The sequence below is a fragment of the Typopeltis vanoorti genome, chromosome 19, assembly GCF_054136105.1.
Source record: "Typopeltis vanoorti isolate ZY-2024b chromosome 19, IOZ_Tvanoo_1.0, whole genome shotgun sequence".
NCBI classification, from domain to species: domain Eukaryota; kingdom Metazoa; phylum Arthropoda; class Arachnida; order Uropygi; family Thelyphonidae; genus Typopeltis; species Typopeltis vanoorti.
In genome coordinates, this window is record NC_143567.1 from 96,284,720 (window position 1) to 96,304,426 (window position 19,707).

General features: G+C 34.9%; 1 protein-coding gene across 1 annotated transcript in view; it reads right to left on the reverse strand.

Moving 5' to 3' along the window:
- Window positions 1–2,322: 2,322 nt before the first annotated feature.
- The window catches only part of TBC1D5 (TBC1 domain family member 5), a 495,953-nt gene continuing 478,568 nt past the window's right edge, over window positions 2,323–19,707 (reverse strand). Inside the window, exon 21 of the mRNA XM_090408923.1 lies at window positions 2,323–4,243. Within this exon, the coding sequence (XP_090265049.1) occupies window positions 4,215–4,243 (29 nt within the window). The 3' untranslated portion in view covers window positions 2,323–4,214. The remainder of the gene's footprint in view (window positions 4,244–19,707) is intronic.

The window sequence follows — 19,707 nt, forward strand, 5'->3', positions numbered from 1 at the left end:
TTCCCCACAAATCTTCAATCTGTTCTCGTAAGGTTCATTCCATAGACCTACCACCTTGGTCACTCACCTCTGGATCCTCTCCACCTCCTCCTCCTCACCACCAAGAACCTCCAACCAAATCTGCATGCAGTAGTCAAGATAGGGTCTTATCAAGGCTCAATAAAGAGAAACAATAATCTGCTTGTCTCTGCTCGTCAAAGTATTCTTCAGTAACCAAGTGATCTAATGAGCTGCTTTAGCCTTTTGCTATGCTCCCCCTAAACTTTAATTCCCTATCCATTAACACACCCAAGTCTCTGGCTTTGTCAATTTCCTGGAGTACATTTCTACCAATGTGGTATACAGCTGGTAATCTTTTCACTCCAAAATGCATAACCATACACTTTACCACATTAAACTGACATCCATTCTTCTTTGCCCAGTTTGCCAATCTATCCAAATCATCCTGCAAAATTTTGACATCATCATCTGTATTAACTATTGCTCTATTCAACTTTGCATCATCAGCAAATAACTGAACAGTTCCTCTCAGATCCTTTCCTATATTATTAATGAACAAATTCAACAGTAGTGGTCCAACAGGCCTTCTTTTGGATTCTATTCCAATAAACTACTCTGATATTTCTCCAAAATACCAATAGTAGGTTTAGTATTAATGTTTTATGGGCTAAATAAGTTAACATTAATCGATTTTTTTATATGATGATAAATTTAAGAACACTTCATGAGCGATGGTGTGCTCATGAAGTGTTCTTAAATTTCTCTGAAAATGGAGATAGCCAACACATCAATCACACTGACTTGTCATATATATTACACATTTTTAGTTTTCATTTCTTAGTTTGTTCATAGTTCGCAGTTTATGATTCTTTCTTTTTTAACCTGTTTCATTTCTGCCATTTCATATTTCCATGCACACTTATTGGTTCCTTATCTTTCACATTTTTTTTTAAATATAAAACTTTTTTTTCAGCCTAAATTTAAACTCAGTACTATATAGTGAAATCATCCTTATCTCCAAGGTATGTTCATATTTGTACCCTAATAACATTTAAAATTTAAATTAATGACAATTTAATTAGTCAATAAAACATTAATATATAGCCTACTATTGGTATTTTATGGGCAGCTCCATTCCATTTTATAAAGCAACAATTCTCTAATTTTAGGAAAGCTACATGAAATATTTCCAGATTTTTATATGCTGATGTTTAATTTTGCTGTATGGCAAATGTAATTTTAAAAAAAAATATATATATATAATTTCAACATAAATCTCTTTAGCAGCAAGATTGAAGTTCAAATCTTATTTGCAAATAGCCTTTCCTTATTACAAATTAAATTACTTAACGGTTTTTAATAAATGAATTCAGAAGTAAGGCTTTTCTTCATATGTTCTTTTTTTTTTTGTGGATGTATCATATTCACAAATGGAGAAATATCTCATGTTTAAAAAAACAAAAATAGAATTGCTTTATTCCATATTATGAAACTGATATATTTTTTCGATACAAATAATGCTGATTTATTTCATTATTGTAATGTAAAAATATATGAAATTTATTTATTTTACATCTTAAAGGTTTTTTCCTGCAATACAAATATAGACAAATTCAATTTCAACATATATAACAATAAATATTAATAGCCAACAAAAAGTTATACAGCTTCACTTAAAACATATTTAATAAACATTATTATTAATGATTTCATAATCTTGTTCCATATCCAAGAGCAAAAATGGAATGTTTCATTTAAATGTATTTTATCACATCATTTTATGAGCTTGTGAATAAATTATATCCATAACATACATATATCATTTTCCATAATATGTTTACTTAATATTTATATAAATACAGTAACAATAAATATTGGATTAATACAGTATTTATTGCTATCTCTTTCAAATGCAGTAAATTATTTATAATGTGAGTTTAATGCATGTTTAGATATACCATGGAATAAATTAAAAAAAAAAAAGCTCATCCTACCACTTATCTAGATGTATTAAATTAACATAACATAATGTGCAAGCCAGCAAGTAAAACAGAAGGTAATTCACATATTATCTTCTTGTATTTTTATACTAGAAGTAAATTTATAACATAATTTTATTTTTTCTGAAACCAACAAAGGGTTCCATACCCCTGCTTATCCCAAATGATAATCTGGATTTCAGAGACTTTCTTTTTGGTGCCTTTTGTGCACTATATATACATATAGTGCACAAAAGGCACCAAAAAGAAAATTCTCTTCAGGTAATTTATATAAATACAGTAACAATAAATATTGGATAAATATATATATTTACCTGAAGTTTTCAAAAAGTACCAAAACTTCAATATGCAGCTCTTTTAACATGAATAATATTTTTTTTTAAAATAAAATATGTTAAGAATTAAACACTCACAACATACATAACAAAACACAGGTGACTATAACTGAACCACTTATTTACAGCCAGAAGAATATGATTACACCATGATTGATCAGGATAGCCAACATGAGCCATAATACAGTTAACCCTCAAATATAGCAAACTCATTTGGACACAAGGATTACTCTTGTGAATAAGTCACTATAACAGTGTTTGCTATAGTAAGAGATGATATATACAGTATATAGTAATACATGCCACCAAATGGACACCAGAAATAGCTAGCTTCTTTAATGATGGGAGTCACAATATTTGCCTGTAATGTCCTAACTGTGATATGCACAACTAATATATGTGTCAACCAAAGTTTCATGTATGAATTCCCAGAGAGGTGTGTGTGTGTGTGTGTGGGTGGCTGCAGCTGTCAACTGGTTACCCATTTGCTCTAAGTATAATTTTCTGCTATCAATAAGGTTGATGCAATTGCACTTGAATATTGTTAAAATGACTACAAAATGTGCTTTATTTACAATTTTTTAGAATGAAATGTACAATTCTAGTCGTTAAATAATAAATAAATGTATATATATAGTATTTTCATGTTTTGCATTTACTGGAGATGTAATATTTTAAGGATTTAAAATTTTTATATGAAAATGAATGACTTTGCTCAAAAGATTATCCCCCACCCCCATCTTGAAATAATATAAAGTATAAATGAGTATTCCTATTCTTCTCTCATTGATTTCCCCTTTCCTTTACTTGCCAACCAACATAAACAAAAACTAAAATCTCTATTTTTGATTTTTCAATTATAAAAGATTTATATCTTTTATAACTAAAAATGTAGAGCATATTATTTTCTTTTTTTATCATAAACTGTATAAGGACATATAAACATAAATATTAAAAAACGGATGAGGACTGAATGTTTGTGAAGTAAACATTTTTAAATATTGGGTTTCACTGGTTATTTAAAAGAACAAGTGTCAGAAAAAGATAGAGGAAAAGTTAACATTTAATCTTCTGCAATAAATTATGTTACTTGTCATCTAATCTTGTATCACTGTAATCTCATTATTCTAGCTGAAGAAGACTGTATAACCTTACCAATATATAGCCAACAAATTCATTAAGTAATTTGTAAGTATAGCTTAGCTATTAGAAATGCTCTAAAATTTTCCAAATAAAGTCCCATAAGAAACTAAGTTTTTTTAAAAAATTATCAGGTACATCAAGATTAAACCACACAGTATTTTCATTGTACAATAAATAATCATCATAAGAACTATTAGCATTCACCCACAGAATGAAATATGCAATTTTTGTTCAGGTAAATTTAGAATACCTAATTTTGTATTCAGAATTACATTTAACAGTTATAACAAATTTGTTTACCAAGGATAGAAAACAGTGAAAATGGTCCCTACACATTACATCATATGAAAAAGGAATGTCTTTGGCCAGCATACCTTCATCTCTTTTAGAAAGTTTTTTTCCCCTTTTCCTTATTCTTTAATCACACAATCCTCCTTGTGTCTTTACAAATATAACTATGAAATATTTTACTTTTCTTTACTTCTATCTCCTTGAGTTAGTTGACATAACAATATGAAACTGATACTGTTCTACTGCATTCAGAAAGAATTCTGACATTTATGGTTTCTTCAACAGTTTCATTTCTTCATTCTCAACATTGCACAATATCTATTTAATTACTCAAAGGAGTTCTTTTTGATTTTAATTGGAATTTTTTTTTTTTTTTTTTTTTTTTTAATGGATTCAACTACTAAAATCACTGGTATCTTCATTGTCAGTAACTTCTTGAGTAAAATTAAGTCTTCTTTTTAGAAGATTTCTCACCTGCATATAAAACATGACAATCTTGTATTATGTATCCAAATTATGTATATACAGTACATATATTGTATATAATACATATATAACATGTTACTGCTACAGTAAAATTCCAAATTTACATTTTACCACTAGTCACAGCATTTTATTTTCCACATATACTCTCTCATTGTTGCCTTCGATGGTTTGTTGTTTACATTGGGCCACTACGGGTGTAAGGTTATGCTGTAAATTGCGTGTATTGCATTCTGTGGATAATTTGCATGTTATAGAATATTAAGAAATTTGAGATTTTAGGAGCCAACCCTGCCACTTCTGTATGAATAATTTACCTTTAGCTGAAAACCATAAATAGCATTTTCTTGTATTAGAAAGGAACTGAACCTAGATATTTAAAACTCAAGAGTAATTAATTGATGGTTTTTGCAAAGAAGGTAACAATAATTGTGGTAAAGTTATGTTAATGCAGCAAACTAAAACTTTAAATGTAATCCTTAAATGTAGTAGTGGGCTGGTGGTGCATATGGCTTTGAGTCACATCAGGCTCAAGACAAGTTTTTATCACTTTCTTCCAAAGTGCTGCTTAATCTGGTCTACCTATTGTGAGATAAGAATACATTTTCTGGCTTCTAAAAAGAAAGATACATAATGGCTAATAAACATCAACTAAAGTGTATGAGTGCTGTTTGCTCTAAACAGTGTAAGCAAGTGTATGTTTTTAGTTGTTAAAAGCATCCTCATATATCTTACATTTTGTCTATGCAAACACAGACAAGAATATAAGAATGAAACTGTTGCAGAGTAACTCACAGGTGGACTAGATTAAGTAGCACAGATTTTTCAAAAGACGATTTGATGGCAGGAATGCAGTATGTATAACAGGGTAGATGATGAGGATGTATACACTGAGAGGATAAGAATAAAAGAATGACAAAGTGTGGGTTTGTAGGAGATGTGATATTCTATTATGTTTACATGATCAAAAGTGTTGAACAGTGGCAGACAGAAGATGAATGACAGTAAAGAGTGGAAAGTTTGAGTAGTAGAAGAAGAATAATAAGCAAGAAAGTATGAGTAAGCCAGAGAATGCCAGTATGAAAGAAAGTGCATGCAATTAACAGGAATGCAGATACTAAAAGCAAAGTTGGTGAAGTTGAGAAACAAGAAAAAACATAGGCAGCATAAGGTGACTGGTAGAATCTGTGGATTTTCATTTTACACGAATTATAGACTCTACACACACACACACACAAGCTAAATTACATTTCACACAGTATGCTGAAGAGACAATGATTTGATCAATGGTTATTCTACTGGCCTGACCTCCAGTGAAAATAAAACAAAATTACAATAAATAAATGAAATAAAATAAATTAACTACATCAAAGCTATATTCTATTTAAGACAATCAGAGAAACATTCTTTCATATTTATATTCTTTTTAGAGATATGCTTTCATATTTATAACACGGTTATAGAGTCCATAATTTGTGTAAAATGAATGCTGATCACCATGTAATACTAAAGGAAAGAACCTGTGGAAGATAAGATTGAAAGATTGAGGTGTCATGTAATAACATGGCCACCCCTAGGAATTTTGCTGCCCCTTCTCCCTTATTTTTCGTATAGTCACCCCGTGCAGTAGCATATTTTGCCACCCCTTCTCCCTTATTTTTCGTATAGTTTATGCCAACTTTACTGCCCCCAAAAAAACTTGCCGCCCCGTGTAAATGCACATCTTGCACCACCGGCCCTGTGTAATAATAATAATAAACAAGAGATAATGAATTATTCAAGAGAATTTTCTGGAGAGGGAATAAGGTGAGTGATTGAGATGTTGGACAAAACTGGTCACAGATCCAAAAATTAGTTACTTTTTGTTTATGAATACCATGAGTTGTTACAAATAAGGAAAGCCATTTGTTGCGCTCAGTTGATTTAAATCAAAATTGATTGCATAAGTGAAGCATAACTTAAGTTTTTAACAGTATTAACAACACCAAAACAATTTAATAAAAAGATGTTTTATTAACTGCTTATATTTCGCTGAATTTCAAATCAGGATCATCAGAGCACAACACACTTGTACACGTGACAGTGAGCAAGTAAAACAATAAAATTGCAGTGTACAACAGATCTAAAGACCTGTTTATGCACCCTCTAATGTTAAGAAAAAAAAATCATTACAGCTATATGGGAGTTGATCTTAGGATGACAGACTCCCAAATTTTTGGGAGACTGTCATCCTAATGGCAAATTAATGCAACCATACTTGTTCAGGTTAGGAGAATTCTTCAAGTCCATTGCGGACTCAAAAAATAATCTTTCAGATCTGTACCAACTCCTAAATAGCACATTTGTTTTCTTCCACCTAATCCTGCGTGAGGGAGTATCCAAAGTGTGGTCTGCCAGTCCCGACTTGCCATAGTAATAGTAGCGAATGTATTTTCTATGTTCTTCCAGGTGGATGTTAACTGATCTTCCTGTTTGTTCATAGTAGGCCAAGTCACAGTTACAGGGAACTTCATACACTTCTGGGTGTGCTAAAGGGTGAAGTTTATCCTTAGGCGAGTGGATTAGAGTTGCTAGTTTTATATGCGGTTTGAAAGTGGTGCGAAGGCCATGTTTCATCAGTACTCTGGCTATCTTTTCTGATGTACCTCTGACATAGGGAATAGAGATGGTCATGTTGTGTTCCTGTGTATTAGGGGAGAGAGGAGTAATGGGGCTGTGTAGTATATTATCTGTTTTGTAGGGATTGTAGCCGATATAACAGTAGGAGATGAGGGACACTGTTGACACTAAGAATGTATGCCACAGATATTTGAGTTCTGTGGTCAGAGCTGTATCATTAGAACAAATGGCTCTGGCTCTGTGTGTGAGTGTTTTTAAAATGCCATACTGCTGGGCTGGATAATGACGTGATTGTTTATGTAGGTATCTTCCTGTGTGTGTAGGCTTTCTGTAAATGGAAAAAGATAGTGATCCATCTGAAAGGCAGGTGACTGATGTGTCAAGAAATGGTAAACAGTTATTAGATTCTTTTTCTACTGTGAAGTGGATTTTGGATATAAAACTAGCAACTCTGATCTGCTCTGTTGCGTGTACAAGTGTGTTGTGCTCTGATGATGCTGATTTGAAATTCGGTGAAATATAAGCAGTTAATAAAACATCTTTTTATTAAATTGTTTTAGTGTTGTTAATACCGTTAAAAACTTAAATTATGAATAACTATAAACACCTAAGCTTATCTGTTAGATAAGTGAAGCATTTAGAATATGATGTTTTTCATGAAGGCAGATATAACAGTAGGAGATGAGGGACACTGTTGATAACAGCAGATGAACCATGGTTACTTGAGATGGAGATGTAAGCAGAAATCAGTGAAGAGGTCATGAGGCAGTATGATGTGAGGTGAAGGTAAATAGGATGAAATATGTAGTGGAATGCTACTAGGGATCAATGTAACATCCCACTGTGAACAAGTATTTATCAGCAGCCTTAAGTGGCTTGAAGAAATATGATGTTTGGTGTGCAAACTAGGATTATCTTTTAATTATCTTCTGCACATCCCTCTGGGGATGTGTGGAAGATAATTGCAATGATAATTACAATGAAACATTCAGGCAAACAGGTTTAGTGAAAACGGCAAAGGTGATCATTGTGAGAATCAAACTGTGGTAATACTAGAGCCTGAAATGAAGAGACAGCATCTAGGAGCAAGGAAAAGTCTTCACTTTATGAAAGAAAAGATCCAGTGCATGAGTGAAGTTAAGACTGAGGCTTCAGACTGCAGACCATTTCCGCCTCACTACAATCTATGCGAATTCTACACATGAAAGGTTACAAATCTGATACGACATTAGTGGAGTGGATAGGCTAAGGTAATACAGGAATTCTAGTCTATAGACCAACCATCATATTTCTTCAAGTCACTTCAGGCCTCTGATAAACAAGCTGGTGGGGAACTGTAGGATTTTTTTTTACTTTTATTTTATTAATGGGGGAACCATCCCAAAGAATTTGGTCAACCCATAGTACACTAGTACTTTGGTTGGGCAAGAAGGAACTTGTTCACAATTATCTTGAACAGCTGTGGATTATATTCCTTTGGAAACACATATAGACTGTTTCAGAGAGCTGTTTCAGCAGTGGAAGGGATGAATGACGAAGAGAAATTATTGTGTGAGTTTGGAGATACACTGTGCAGGAGTGATGACTAGTTGCTGCACGTATTCGAATGGATTTGACAGAGAGTGGGAGAATTATTGATGATAATTCTGATTAACAATGGCCATAGAAGTATTTGTAGGAGATGCAAGCAGCAGAAACTGAACACTTGTGTGAAAGTGAGTGAAGTCTATTAGTGAGTGAGGGATCATTAATCAATCTGATGCCCTTTTCTGTACAAAGTTCAGTATCTTTAAGAAGCTCTTAGAGGAACAACCCCAGATATAAGAGTAATATCCAATGGTGAAACATATTTGGGATTTTGTATAAAGTCAGTTGTTGTTTGGAGTTAAAATAATGCCTTGAGCAAAAAAGAAAAAAAAAATACCTAATTTTTTGGAGGAAGAGGAGGCAATATTTGTAATTTATTTGTGAAAAGAGAGATTTGAGGTTATTTGAGTGTTATCCCAAGAAGATGGATCTTATCATGCATAGAGATTTGGGTGTTATCAAAAGTAAGGCAGATGGAGAAGGTTTTTTTGTTTTATAGGAAATATGACTGAGCTGTGTTTTGCTAACAATCAAATTGACAAGATTATCCAAACCCTGCTGATGAATGTTTTGGAGATCTGTATTTAAGATGGTAGTGGTTAAGGTTCTGGAGATTGTGGTGATTTGTACATTGCCAGGTTTGTTAAATGACATAGAGGAATGCAATGTGATGTCATCAGCAAAATTATGTATTAAGTTGGTAGTTTGCTGGAGTGGATCATTTATATATAGAAGGAATAGAATGAGTATGAGGACAGGGCCTTGAGGAACCTCTGCATTAGTTATATACTTAGAAAGCTGGCAGTCCAAATGATGGGAGCTTACTTAACAGCCTTTGTGCCAGACTCGGTCAAAAGCCTTGGAGATAACAAGGGCTACCACTTGGGACTTGCCAAATTTTTCCATGGTATTTGTCAAGATAGGGGTGACATAAGTGAGTAGATCACCTGTTGACCAACAGTGATGGAATCCATACTGGCAATTATTTATTAGATGAGAGTCATTAAGATAGTGTAGCAGTTGAGTGTTGATAGATCTTTCCATTACTTTGGAAAGAACTGGAGTAAGATTAATTAGACAGTAGTTGGGGGGAAGGAATATAGAATTGTTGGTCTTTTTTTAAGGATAGGTTGAATATAGACTAATTTTCAGACACTATAAGTAGATACCAGTGGAGTAAGAGTGTAAAAAGAACACACTCTGGAGCAAAAACCTTTAGGGCAATCAGAGGAATATGATCAAGGCTAAGAAACTTTTTGGTATCCAATTTGAGCAAATTTTCCTGATTCTTTTTTGGCAAAAGGACAACACTGGATGTTGAGTGTAAGGGATGGTTGGGAGAAGTTTACAAAAATATCAGCAGTACAAGAATTGGAGAAGCAGGAACTCTAGGAGAAGGAAGATTTGAACCTAAAGCCTGTTAGTTGGGATCAACACACACGCTATCCACTTAGCCACTGTGCTGGGGGAGGGGCTGAAATCGAGCTGAGAACATCAAGATTCACTACAAAGGTCAGCATAGGTTTGTTAAGGGGAGTCATGTTTTAGCAGTTTTAGATATTATAATATGCCTAAAGAGATTGCTGCACAACAAGTTGGTATTTAAATTGGAGAAGTAGCATGGTTGTATAATAAATCAGTGAATAATAAACAATAGTTGGATAACAAATAAAATTACTGAGTGATAGGGAATTGCATGGCTGATGGATACAGTGAGTGGTATATAGAGAAGCAGTATCATGGAACAGGAAAATCAGTGGTATGGCACAAGGGTCTGTTTTTGTATTGCTACTGTTTAGCATATACATTATAATAATGAGAGAGATTTACATATGAATATGCAGCGTTTTCAGATGATGCAAAGTTAGAGTTATGAAAAGTGAAATTATGTTTATGGCTCGAAACATTCTAGCAATTTAACTGTGAAATGTTAAGTTTTTTGAAATTTGATGGCAAGGATAGAATACAGTGTGTGTGTGTGTGTGTGTGTGCGCGCGCGCGCACGTTCACTTGGTGCTGATATATCAATTAAACATGGAAGCAAATAAGGTACTTAAGAGTGATAAGAAACAAGGACCTGAAATTTAGAGGCTATACTGAGATAATTGTGAGGAAAACAGAATGGATTAGACAATGATGGGGAGAGTGTAGTACCATGTACAAGATCCTAATCAACTTGTGCAGACTTGATCATCTGGTTTCTAAAATGTAGACATTTTCAAATCATCTATATAGCATGGTAGATGGGAGGAGGAGGGGGGGGTGGTATGATTGTGATATATAAGTTAGTGTGTGTGGAGGGGGGTTGTAATAAATTAATATAAAAGTGATTTTTCATAAATCAGAGGAAACAGGAACAGAACAAGAGGTCATTCCTGAAGAGTGAGAATCTGATTTTTTTGCTTAGGAATGATTGAATGAATGGAATGCAATGCCTGAACATATGCAGCAAGTGTAGAAAGAGTAAATAAATTTCCAGTTAAAGTTTGTTGGGCACTGTCTTTGACAGTGAAGACCTCCTAAGACAAGTTATTTCACTCCATAGATGTCTAGTGATATTTCCAAAGCATTTAAGTAAGCATAGTTAAAGCTTGCTCAGTGAATTGCAATCCTCTCTAGCTTGCTGGTTGTTCACTGCTTGTCATGGTGGATGGTGTCCTCTATTCAAGGCTCTCCTTCCATGTAAGCAATGCAGGAATGCCCTCAGGTATTGTTCTGCTGTGTACTATATCTCCTATACATAAATGATCTCTCATTGATCAGTAATCTATCTGTTTGCTGACAGTTGCACTTCTCCATTCCTCTAGCTCATTCAACAAACTCTGCGGTGTACAGACATTCTAAACTTCAAGACCTACAACCAGTGCTAAAAACGCTGATATCCATACCGTTCTCCAACAGAGAAAGGATAACCAAGTTACCCTCAATGTTACCAAAATGCACTTACCTTCTTTCTTGAAAAAAGGATCTCATCTCACCTTCCATTATCTTTAGTAATACACAAATCACTGGACAGAATCAGACCACTCCAGTTGCATTCACATTTACCAATAGCTTTTCTAGGTATAAACACATCACTAAGTAACTTCCTCAGTCTCTGGAAAACTTGCCAACCTTTTCGCTCACCCAGCTACTATCTATGTACAACGGAGTGGTGGGAGCGAGAATGGTCAATGCGTTTAAAGAGTGGTATGATAGGCTTCGTGTTTCCTAGGAGGGACTTCCCTCAATAAGTCTTGATAGACTTGTGTTGCTTAGAAAGGATCTCCCACGATGAGTCTTTTGACTCCATGGAGGCCTGAATAATAATAATAATAATAAAAAAAAATCTCAAATCCACTAATCATTAGGAAACTGTTTACATGTTTAGGGTGGTGCACTAAAAAACTTCTATAAAAAGTCTTTGGCTGTCCAGAAGAGATTCATCTGATACATTATCCTTCTGATTCACTTCAATAACTAAATCACAGTCTGTTCTAGTTCTGTTTCAACTGTTTCCATTGACACTCCTCCAATAAACTGGCATCCATTATTCTCTGTTTTCTACTGGAGCTGTATATGAGTAGCAGCTGTCTGATATTCCTTTACAGTCCAACTGCAAACACAACAAATCTGCTTCTCCTCTTATTTCATGGAATAGCCATTCTCATGAAGTACTACTACTAACATAATATTTCACAGAGGTAACTGCTCTCTCTCTCTTATTATTTATTATCAACAATCCACAGAATCAATACACTCATCATGTAAGGTCTCTCAATGAACTAGCAATATATCTTGCTTATTGTACTTTAAATTGCTTCACATTCTTTGCATTCAAAAAACATTCTAGCAATTCATTTACTTCCATAAAATAAACTATAATTCTCACTGTATTACCTCTACTTCTCATAACTAACATTTTAAAGTCCTGATAATACTACTTTACTCACTCATTTCTGGACCACTCCAGTGGAAACCAAGTAACCAAACTTATGCACACTAGTTCAGTGTGGTTTGATCAAACCTTTGTACAGTGGTATAACTACTTCCTTTTTTATACTTGTTTCTCTTTACCATAACAGCAGTGATTACACAGCTGCTCTGATAAGTTATTTTAAAGACTATGGAATATCATAGCTGTGTAGCCTTTGAAATGTTTGCAATGTGATTGAACTTGAAGCATCCACATCCTGTGTCCTGAAATGCAAAAATATCTGCTTATTAAAATTAAAATAGTAACTTCACTTCTGTTAAGTTTACGGTATTTAAATCAACCCTAAGAGACTTGATGTTAGCATCGCTTTTTAGATCTCTCCTCTACTTTGCATCATCGATAAACAAATTAATTTCTCTTGTCAGTCAACAAGAAATATCTTTAACAAGTCAGCTGAACAATAGTGACTCAAAAGATTTCTGTGGCACACCACTTGTTACCTTCTTTTTTTGGATCTTTGAATGGTGTCCACATGATGAGTTGGTTCTGTAACATGGAACTGGTATACCAACTTGTATATGGCATTCTGTCAGAATATCACTGAGTCTCACTTATTCTAACATTTCTATTTTTTTTTTTTCCTGTAAAATTTAAGCTTCTTGGCATGGTTGGTTGAGTGGATAGCACCTCTATTCCCCAACTAATAGGCTGTGGATTCACACAGATTTATGAAGGTCAAAGGTGGCAAAAAATTTTCATAGCAAGCAGTCACTAATATAGCAACTTTAACTTATTTTAAGCAGATAAAATTAAATGAAATTATAATGAAACTTATATGTACTGTACAAGAAAAAGAATTTTCCACAAAAAAATGCAACTGCAAATTATGTGTACTAAACACGCTAGCCACTAAATTAGAAACTCTGTAGATAGTCATTTCTGTATAGACATATGACTGCCAATACCGATCATCTTCAATTCCCAGTGCATAGTTCGATGTGATATGAGTTGGTAACAGCCTTCATTAAATGGTTTAGTCAATTGCTGCATACAGAAAGTTGTTTGTACAAGCTTTTTCAGACGACTTTTATCTAGTTCCTAACAGACTGTCTTAGGACCACAGTTATGCTGCCTCTTAGACAAGATAGTTATTTTTCCATTGATTAAACACCCAGGATATCTCACCAGTCAGCTCTGCTGTTTTAAAAATTGTGGCTCCAGCCAGAAAGGCACCCACAATAAGCTGTTTATCAAACTCCAAAAGATCCTTTGTTTTTCCCATTGTGATCAACACTATTGATGATTACTGATCAGCAGCATTCTTAAATAGCTGCCTGGGACACATGCCCAAGTATTTTGCATACATACACACTGCATAAGTGATGTTTACATATATCTGCATAAAGGTTTCTAATTCAGTGGCCAGTATGTGTACATAATACAGTAAAAATAAAGTATAATAAATCAGTTTTGTGCATTTTAAATATTACATACATAATAAGATCATTATTATTACTTATAAGTGAGCATTAATTCAAAATAGTACAAATGGCAGTACTTTTTTTTTTTTTTTTTTGAGTATTCAGTGTTGGTCTGAGACTACGGAGCTTTGTTTTCTGCCATGTGATTCAATTCCTCCACAAATTTGGGTCATTTATGGAGTTCTTGCTGCTGCCATCCTATATAGATTAAGTCACCAGGTAACAGGCTGATAATAACAATGATATTTATCACTGGGGTGGAGAAGGACAATCAACTACCAATCATAAATATGTTGATCATGGAAACTGTAGACAACAGCCCTATTTTTGGACATCTATAAAAAGCCTACATCTGCAAATAGGAAGGGATAAATGTGGATGTCTTTAGGTAAATGATTATTTTTGTTACCTAGCGTGAAACTGCTACATATTTACTAGGTTTTTTTCTTTTTTTTAAATCACACATATCAAAATCATAAAAAGTGTGAATTGTTTAACATCTACACACACAGCAGCACCCCACATAGGACACTACTTACATACTGCTTCCATACCCCTACTTAAACAATTAAACTTTTCCTGCTTAGTTGGCTGAGTGGATGGCAAGCCCACTCTTCAAATAATAGGTTGTAGCTTTGAATCCCACTATGGGCATAGCTGTTTCTGAATGTCTTTAAGTGATAGAAGATTTTCAACTTCCAACTGAGACCACTACCCTGGCTCACTAGAGATCTCAAATATCATAAAGTTGCTTGAAAAAGTTCCATGCTAATTTACAGAGAGAAGTATTTATGGATTAGCTAACACTGGCATCACTGATCCATTGCATGCTTGATGGGTCAGAGATATCTCAAAAGTAGACAGAGGTAGGACTTGGGATACCTTCAGATGGCTAAGCTGCTTACTAAATAATGTTCCTCTGTCTAGCATTAGCAGCCTAGGTTTGTTAATGCTTCAAGTTCAGCTAAAAAAGAGTAACAATGGAATAGTGTGGGTTCTTCCTTAGTGTCAGAGTAAGTCTTCCTTACTCTGACACTATTGGACTAGTGTCAGAGTAAGGAAGACTGACCTTGCAGTAAACAGAAGAGATAAATTAATCATTATTGAGGTATGTGAGTGTTAAGTGAACAATTACTATCCTCCATGATGCAGAAAATTAAGACTCAGTGCATTTATTTCACAAGAAATAAATGCACAAAATTATTTTTGGAACTGTATTCTTTAGATGCATGTTAGTGTCAGTAAATTATATGGACTGTTTTTTTTTTTTTAATTAAAAAAAAAAATTAATGTGCCTCCCACCCACAAAAGGTTGGAAATCTAAAGTACATTACTACCAAGGTAAGAATGTTTTAAAATTATTTAATTTTATTTATTTATTTAAATTTCTGGTTTAAGCCAAGAGAGAGTACAATTTGGTCAGCTATTTCCAAATTGCTAGCCCATCCTCATTCAATCAGTAACCAAGGGATACCTACTAACAGAGTGCACAATATGGAGGAGGATGGGAACAGTAGGTCAGAAGACTTAGTAGGTTCTTTGCATTCCTTAAAGGCTATAGGCTAGACCCAGTTATCTGGCTTAAAGCCAGATTTCTATACTAAGTGTTCCAGAAGTCACTTAGTATAGTCACTTCGCATAGAAAGATTTATGCAAAGTATGCTTGAGAAGAGACTGAGAAAAATTGTGGACAAAAAATAAATTAATTAAAAAAAATAATAAGTTTCTGGATTTAGGCCAAGTGGTCAAGATGAAATTCTCACTTTATGAAAGTTAGTTTTGAGAAATCATGTGAATATAACAAGGATCTGTACTTAAGTTTTGTAGATCAGGAAAAGCATTGATCTTCCTCTTGACTAGGATGGTGATGTCTCTATCACCCGTCTCTGCAATGTTTACAAAATGACTTTCACCATCACTTCCATGAAAAGACCAGATTATTAGATCAACATCACATTCAAAAATGAATATGACTCTGTCAAAACCATCGTCCCACTTACAGTAAGGCCTTTTCTACTCGAGCATGCCTGGGTATGCATAGACAAGCAAAACATTCCATTACCCCTGTAAACCTTTCTGCAACTTCCTATAACATCCACTTATCAAAATATCTTGATTCAACCATTATCTCAGAGACACTTTGTCTGCCTAGAATGTCAGCAATCCTTTACCACCACCACCATCTGTCTTGGTGTTCAACACCATGCAAAACATCCCAGTGCCGTTAATGCTGAAATTTGTACTGAACGTGCAAAGGCATGATTGGACTGTTGAAGAGAAACATCTTGCTTTCTGTGAAACCACATCAGCTACAGAAGATATAGCTCATATCAGTGAGGTTCTCCCTAGGCAGACAATAGCTGCAATCAGATCACATTGTAAATTACCATCCTACATAGAACTAGTGATGCAACTGTGGACATCTATGTTAGAAGATCCCACAAGGCAGGTAATACTCCCACCCCCATACCTCCTGCTCCATTGCTATCATCTCAAAAGAGGGGTAGGACCAGCACAATTCCATCTTTTCTTCAAGCACACTTTACAGAATCTCAAGATCAGCCTCGTCTCCCTTAGTATAGTCACAGAATTTTAAAGACTGTTATTAGATTGTTACTTAATGAAGTATCTCTTACAACAAAGGTGAATCATTATTTGGAGATGGAATTTTTCAGGCAACATCCTCTCTGGTTAGTAGAATATCATCCTACATCACCTTTTGATCCAAGCAGGAAAAAAAGTATTTTTATGCTCAAATGCAGGCATTATATAAGAAGAACAGAAGCATTTGTGCTAGAACAATACTGTAAGGCACTCCTCCTCCAAATGAGATAACATTACTTCCAAGTTTCCATGGAATCCAAAGACTCATCGTGGGAGGTCAAATACTCGCAGACCACGAAAACTATCATACCTTGCTTTGAACACATTCAATGTTTCAGCATTCACCACCCATTCTGGCAATATATTCCACTATGTTCACCACCTGCCAAGCAAAAATTCTTTTTCACCTCTTACTCACATGATTCCTGTACAGCCTCCAAGGATGACCTCTAGTTCTTACATCATCCTATGCAATAATTCTCCTGTATCTATTTGATAGGCTCCTCTCTCACCAGCTTATACATCTCAATTGTATCATCCCCTCCTCCTCTTCTTATCTACCAAGCTATGAAGATCACATTTCCTCAATCTGTCCTCATATTCAATATTCCAGAGTCCTGAGACAGTTTTAGTTATTCACCTCTACACTCTATACAATGTTTCCCTATCACCAATATAGCCAGGTGACCAGATCTGTGCACAGAAATCTAAATCAGGCCTAATTAGCCTTATAGAGTGAAACTATCACATCCTTACATGTCAGCATTCTTTGCATTACAGCAGCAATTTTTTGGGTAACCCTTACAACATTTGTAATGTGTCTCCTGAACTTTAGTTCTCTGTCTACCAAGATGCCTGTATACCTTCCTCCACCTCCTGAAGTAAAGTTCCTCCAATGTGGTAAACCTCATTCCATCTTCTCTTGCCAAAGTGCATACTTTACACTTAGAAACATTGAAATGACATCCCCATTCTTCAGCCCAAAGTACCAACCTGTTCTAATATTCTTGTAACAACAATGCATTAGAATTTCCTGACATTACTCTTCATAATTTAGCATCATCAGTAAATTGAATGGAATGCAAAAGATGCATGAGGACTTTGTTTGCTTTTGGAAGAACTTCGTTTTCTCTCTGCCACCATATCTACCTGATTTAGTCCTTTCCTTCTATTGCAAGGTCCAATCCAGAAAGAGAACTTTTCTGTCCATCTTCTTTTGATGAAATAAAGTCTTCACTTCCAGCTCCCTCAGCTGTGGGACCAGGTGGATTTATTGTCGCAGAGCTTTGTCGGTTTCCTCTGCCTATCTTACAAGATTTAATTGCATTAAATCTTGTAAGATACCATTATATCTCTACCAGTCAAGAACAGTGTTCATTCCACAGAAGGACGATACATCTGCCCTCTGATTACCATCCAATTAGAGTTGCTCCTGTTCTCTTATGTCTCTTTCATAAAGTGTTAGCTAAAGATCTTCAGTCATACATCCAACATGATTTTAGGCAGAGAGCCTGCATCCCTTTAGATGACTGTGCTGAGAATATCTTCATTTTTTGTTCTCTTCTCTCTGAATCCTGATGCCAACTTCGAAATCTCTTTATAGCACTCCTCAACCTCCAAAAAGCCTTTGACAGTGTCTCCCTTCAAGCTCTACTTTGAGCTCTGTCTATTACAGAATGTCAAGAAGCTTTCTCACATGTATCAGATTTACCCTGCAAATAAATTCCCTTACTATTACTCTCAGCTCCAAATCGACATCCATCCAGCATTTAGGGGTCTATGTCAAGGAATCCCCCCCCCTCTCATTTTCTACAAATGTATCATTGATGATTTTCTTTGCTCTCTTCCAAGCCATATTGGCTGCTCGCTTGACACAATCACTGTTAATGCTATGGTATTTGTTGATGACCTTATAGTCTCTACTAAGAGCTTGCAGGAACTTCTCAAAGTCAACATCTTTCAAGTTCGAGGCCTAAACATCAATCTAGCAAAGATAAGTGTGCTTTCTCCTGTCCCCTCAGGTAGAGACAAAAATTGAAGGTTGCGAACTTTAGTTTTCCCTGCATGGCACGTCCTTGCATTCTATCTTAGTTCTGAAGGAGTAGTGTTCTCTTCTCTTTCTGATAGATTGTTCCTTTTTCCCATCTATTCTATGATCTTTTCTCTCTTCTCTCCATAAAGCTCCACTTAAACCTTAACAGAGGTGCTTCATTCTGATTTATTTCCTTCTTCCTAGACTCCACACAGGATAGTCCTAGGTGAAGTCTTTCTCCCTATACTGTCCCAGATGGATGTAGCAGTTCGCTTAACAGTCTGTTTGTAGTTACATCGTCCTCACAATGTGCTACTAGCATTTTTCCATGGTGCTGTAAACTAAGGAGGTCTTGGGATTCCCTCATTGTGATGGTTAGTACCTTGATTATGTCTATACAGTTTATAGAAATTTTCTCTTTCCACTTCAAAAATATATGTTGCTGCCTCTAGAATTTGATGTATTAAGGATTATTATTGACATACCTTAGGATGGATGCTTGATGGAGGAATATCAATTACGACTGCTTCAGCTGAACAAAGGACATGGGCTTAATTTGCACCATTCAGTCAATGGAGCTGCATTACAAGAACCAAAAAATATTCCCTCTTAGCAGCAATGGATCAAGGATGGGATAGATTTTTCTTTGTTGTAATTTGTTGAGGTTTGGAACGTTGTTTAACGTTCCAACATTAACAAATTTGGGTGCATGAAACTACCCCAAATTTGGGAGACTTACATTATGAGAACTTCAGTCCAATGGCCAAGACAACAAAATTAGCCTGTCAGAGGGCACCATTAGGACTTTAGGAACAATATTAGTTTCTTGCCTTCTTCCTCATTTGCTTTTGTTAGTGCCTACATGCACATACCATATTTTTATGTTCCTGAAGATGGCAACGTGATGTTGCCGAATTATAGAAGTTATTCATTAAAGTTGCCTTTAATTAATATCCTTCATATGCGTTAATTCCGTAAGCTAATTACCAGTTATGTATGACCAATGTATAAGCCTTGCTACTAGAATGTGTAATTTATTGTTTAAAACTGTAATAGAAAATATCCCTGGGAGGACTGTACCTGTGCAATAGAACAAAAAATTATTAGAAATTTGAAAAAGGAGGTGGAATGTTTAAATACAGGATTATAAGTTTCACAGTGGCCACACTACATAATCCATAAGGCTCTATCTAAAAGCCAAATACCAGATGACTGG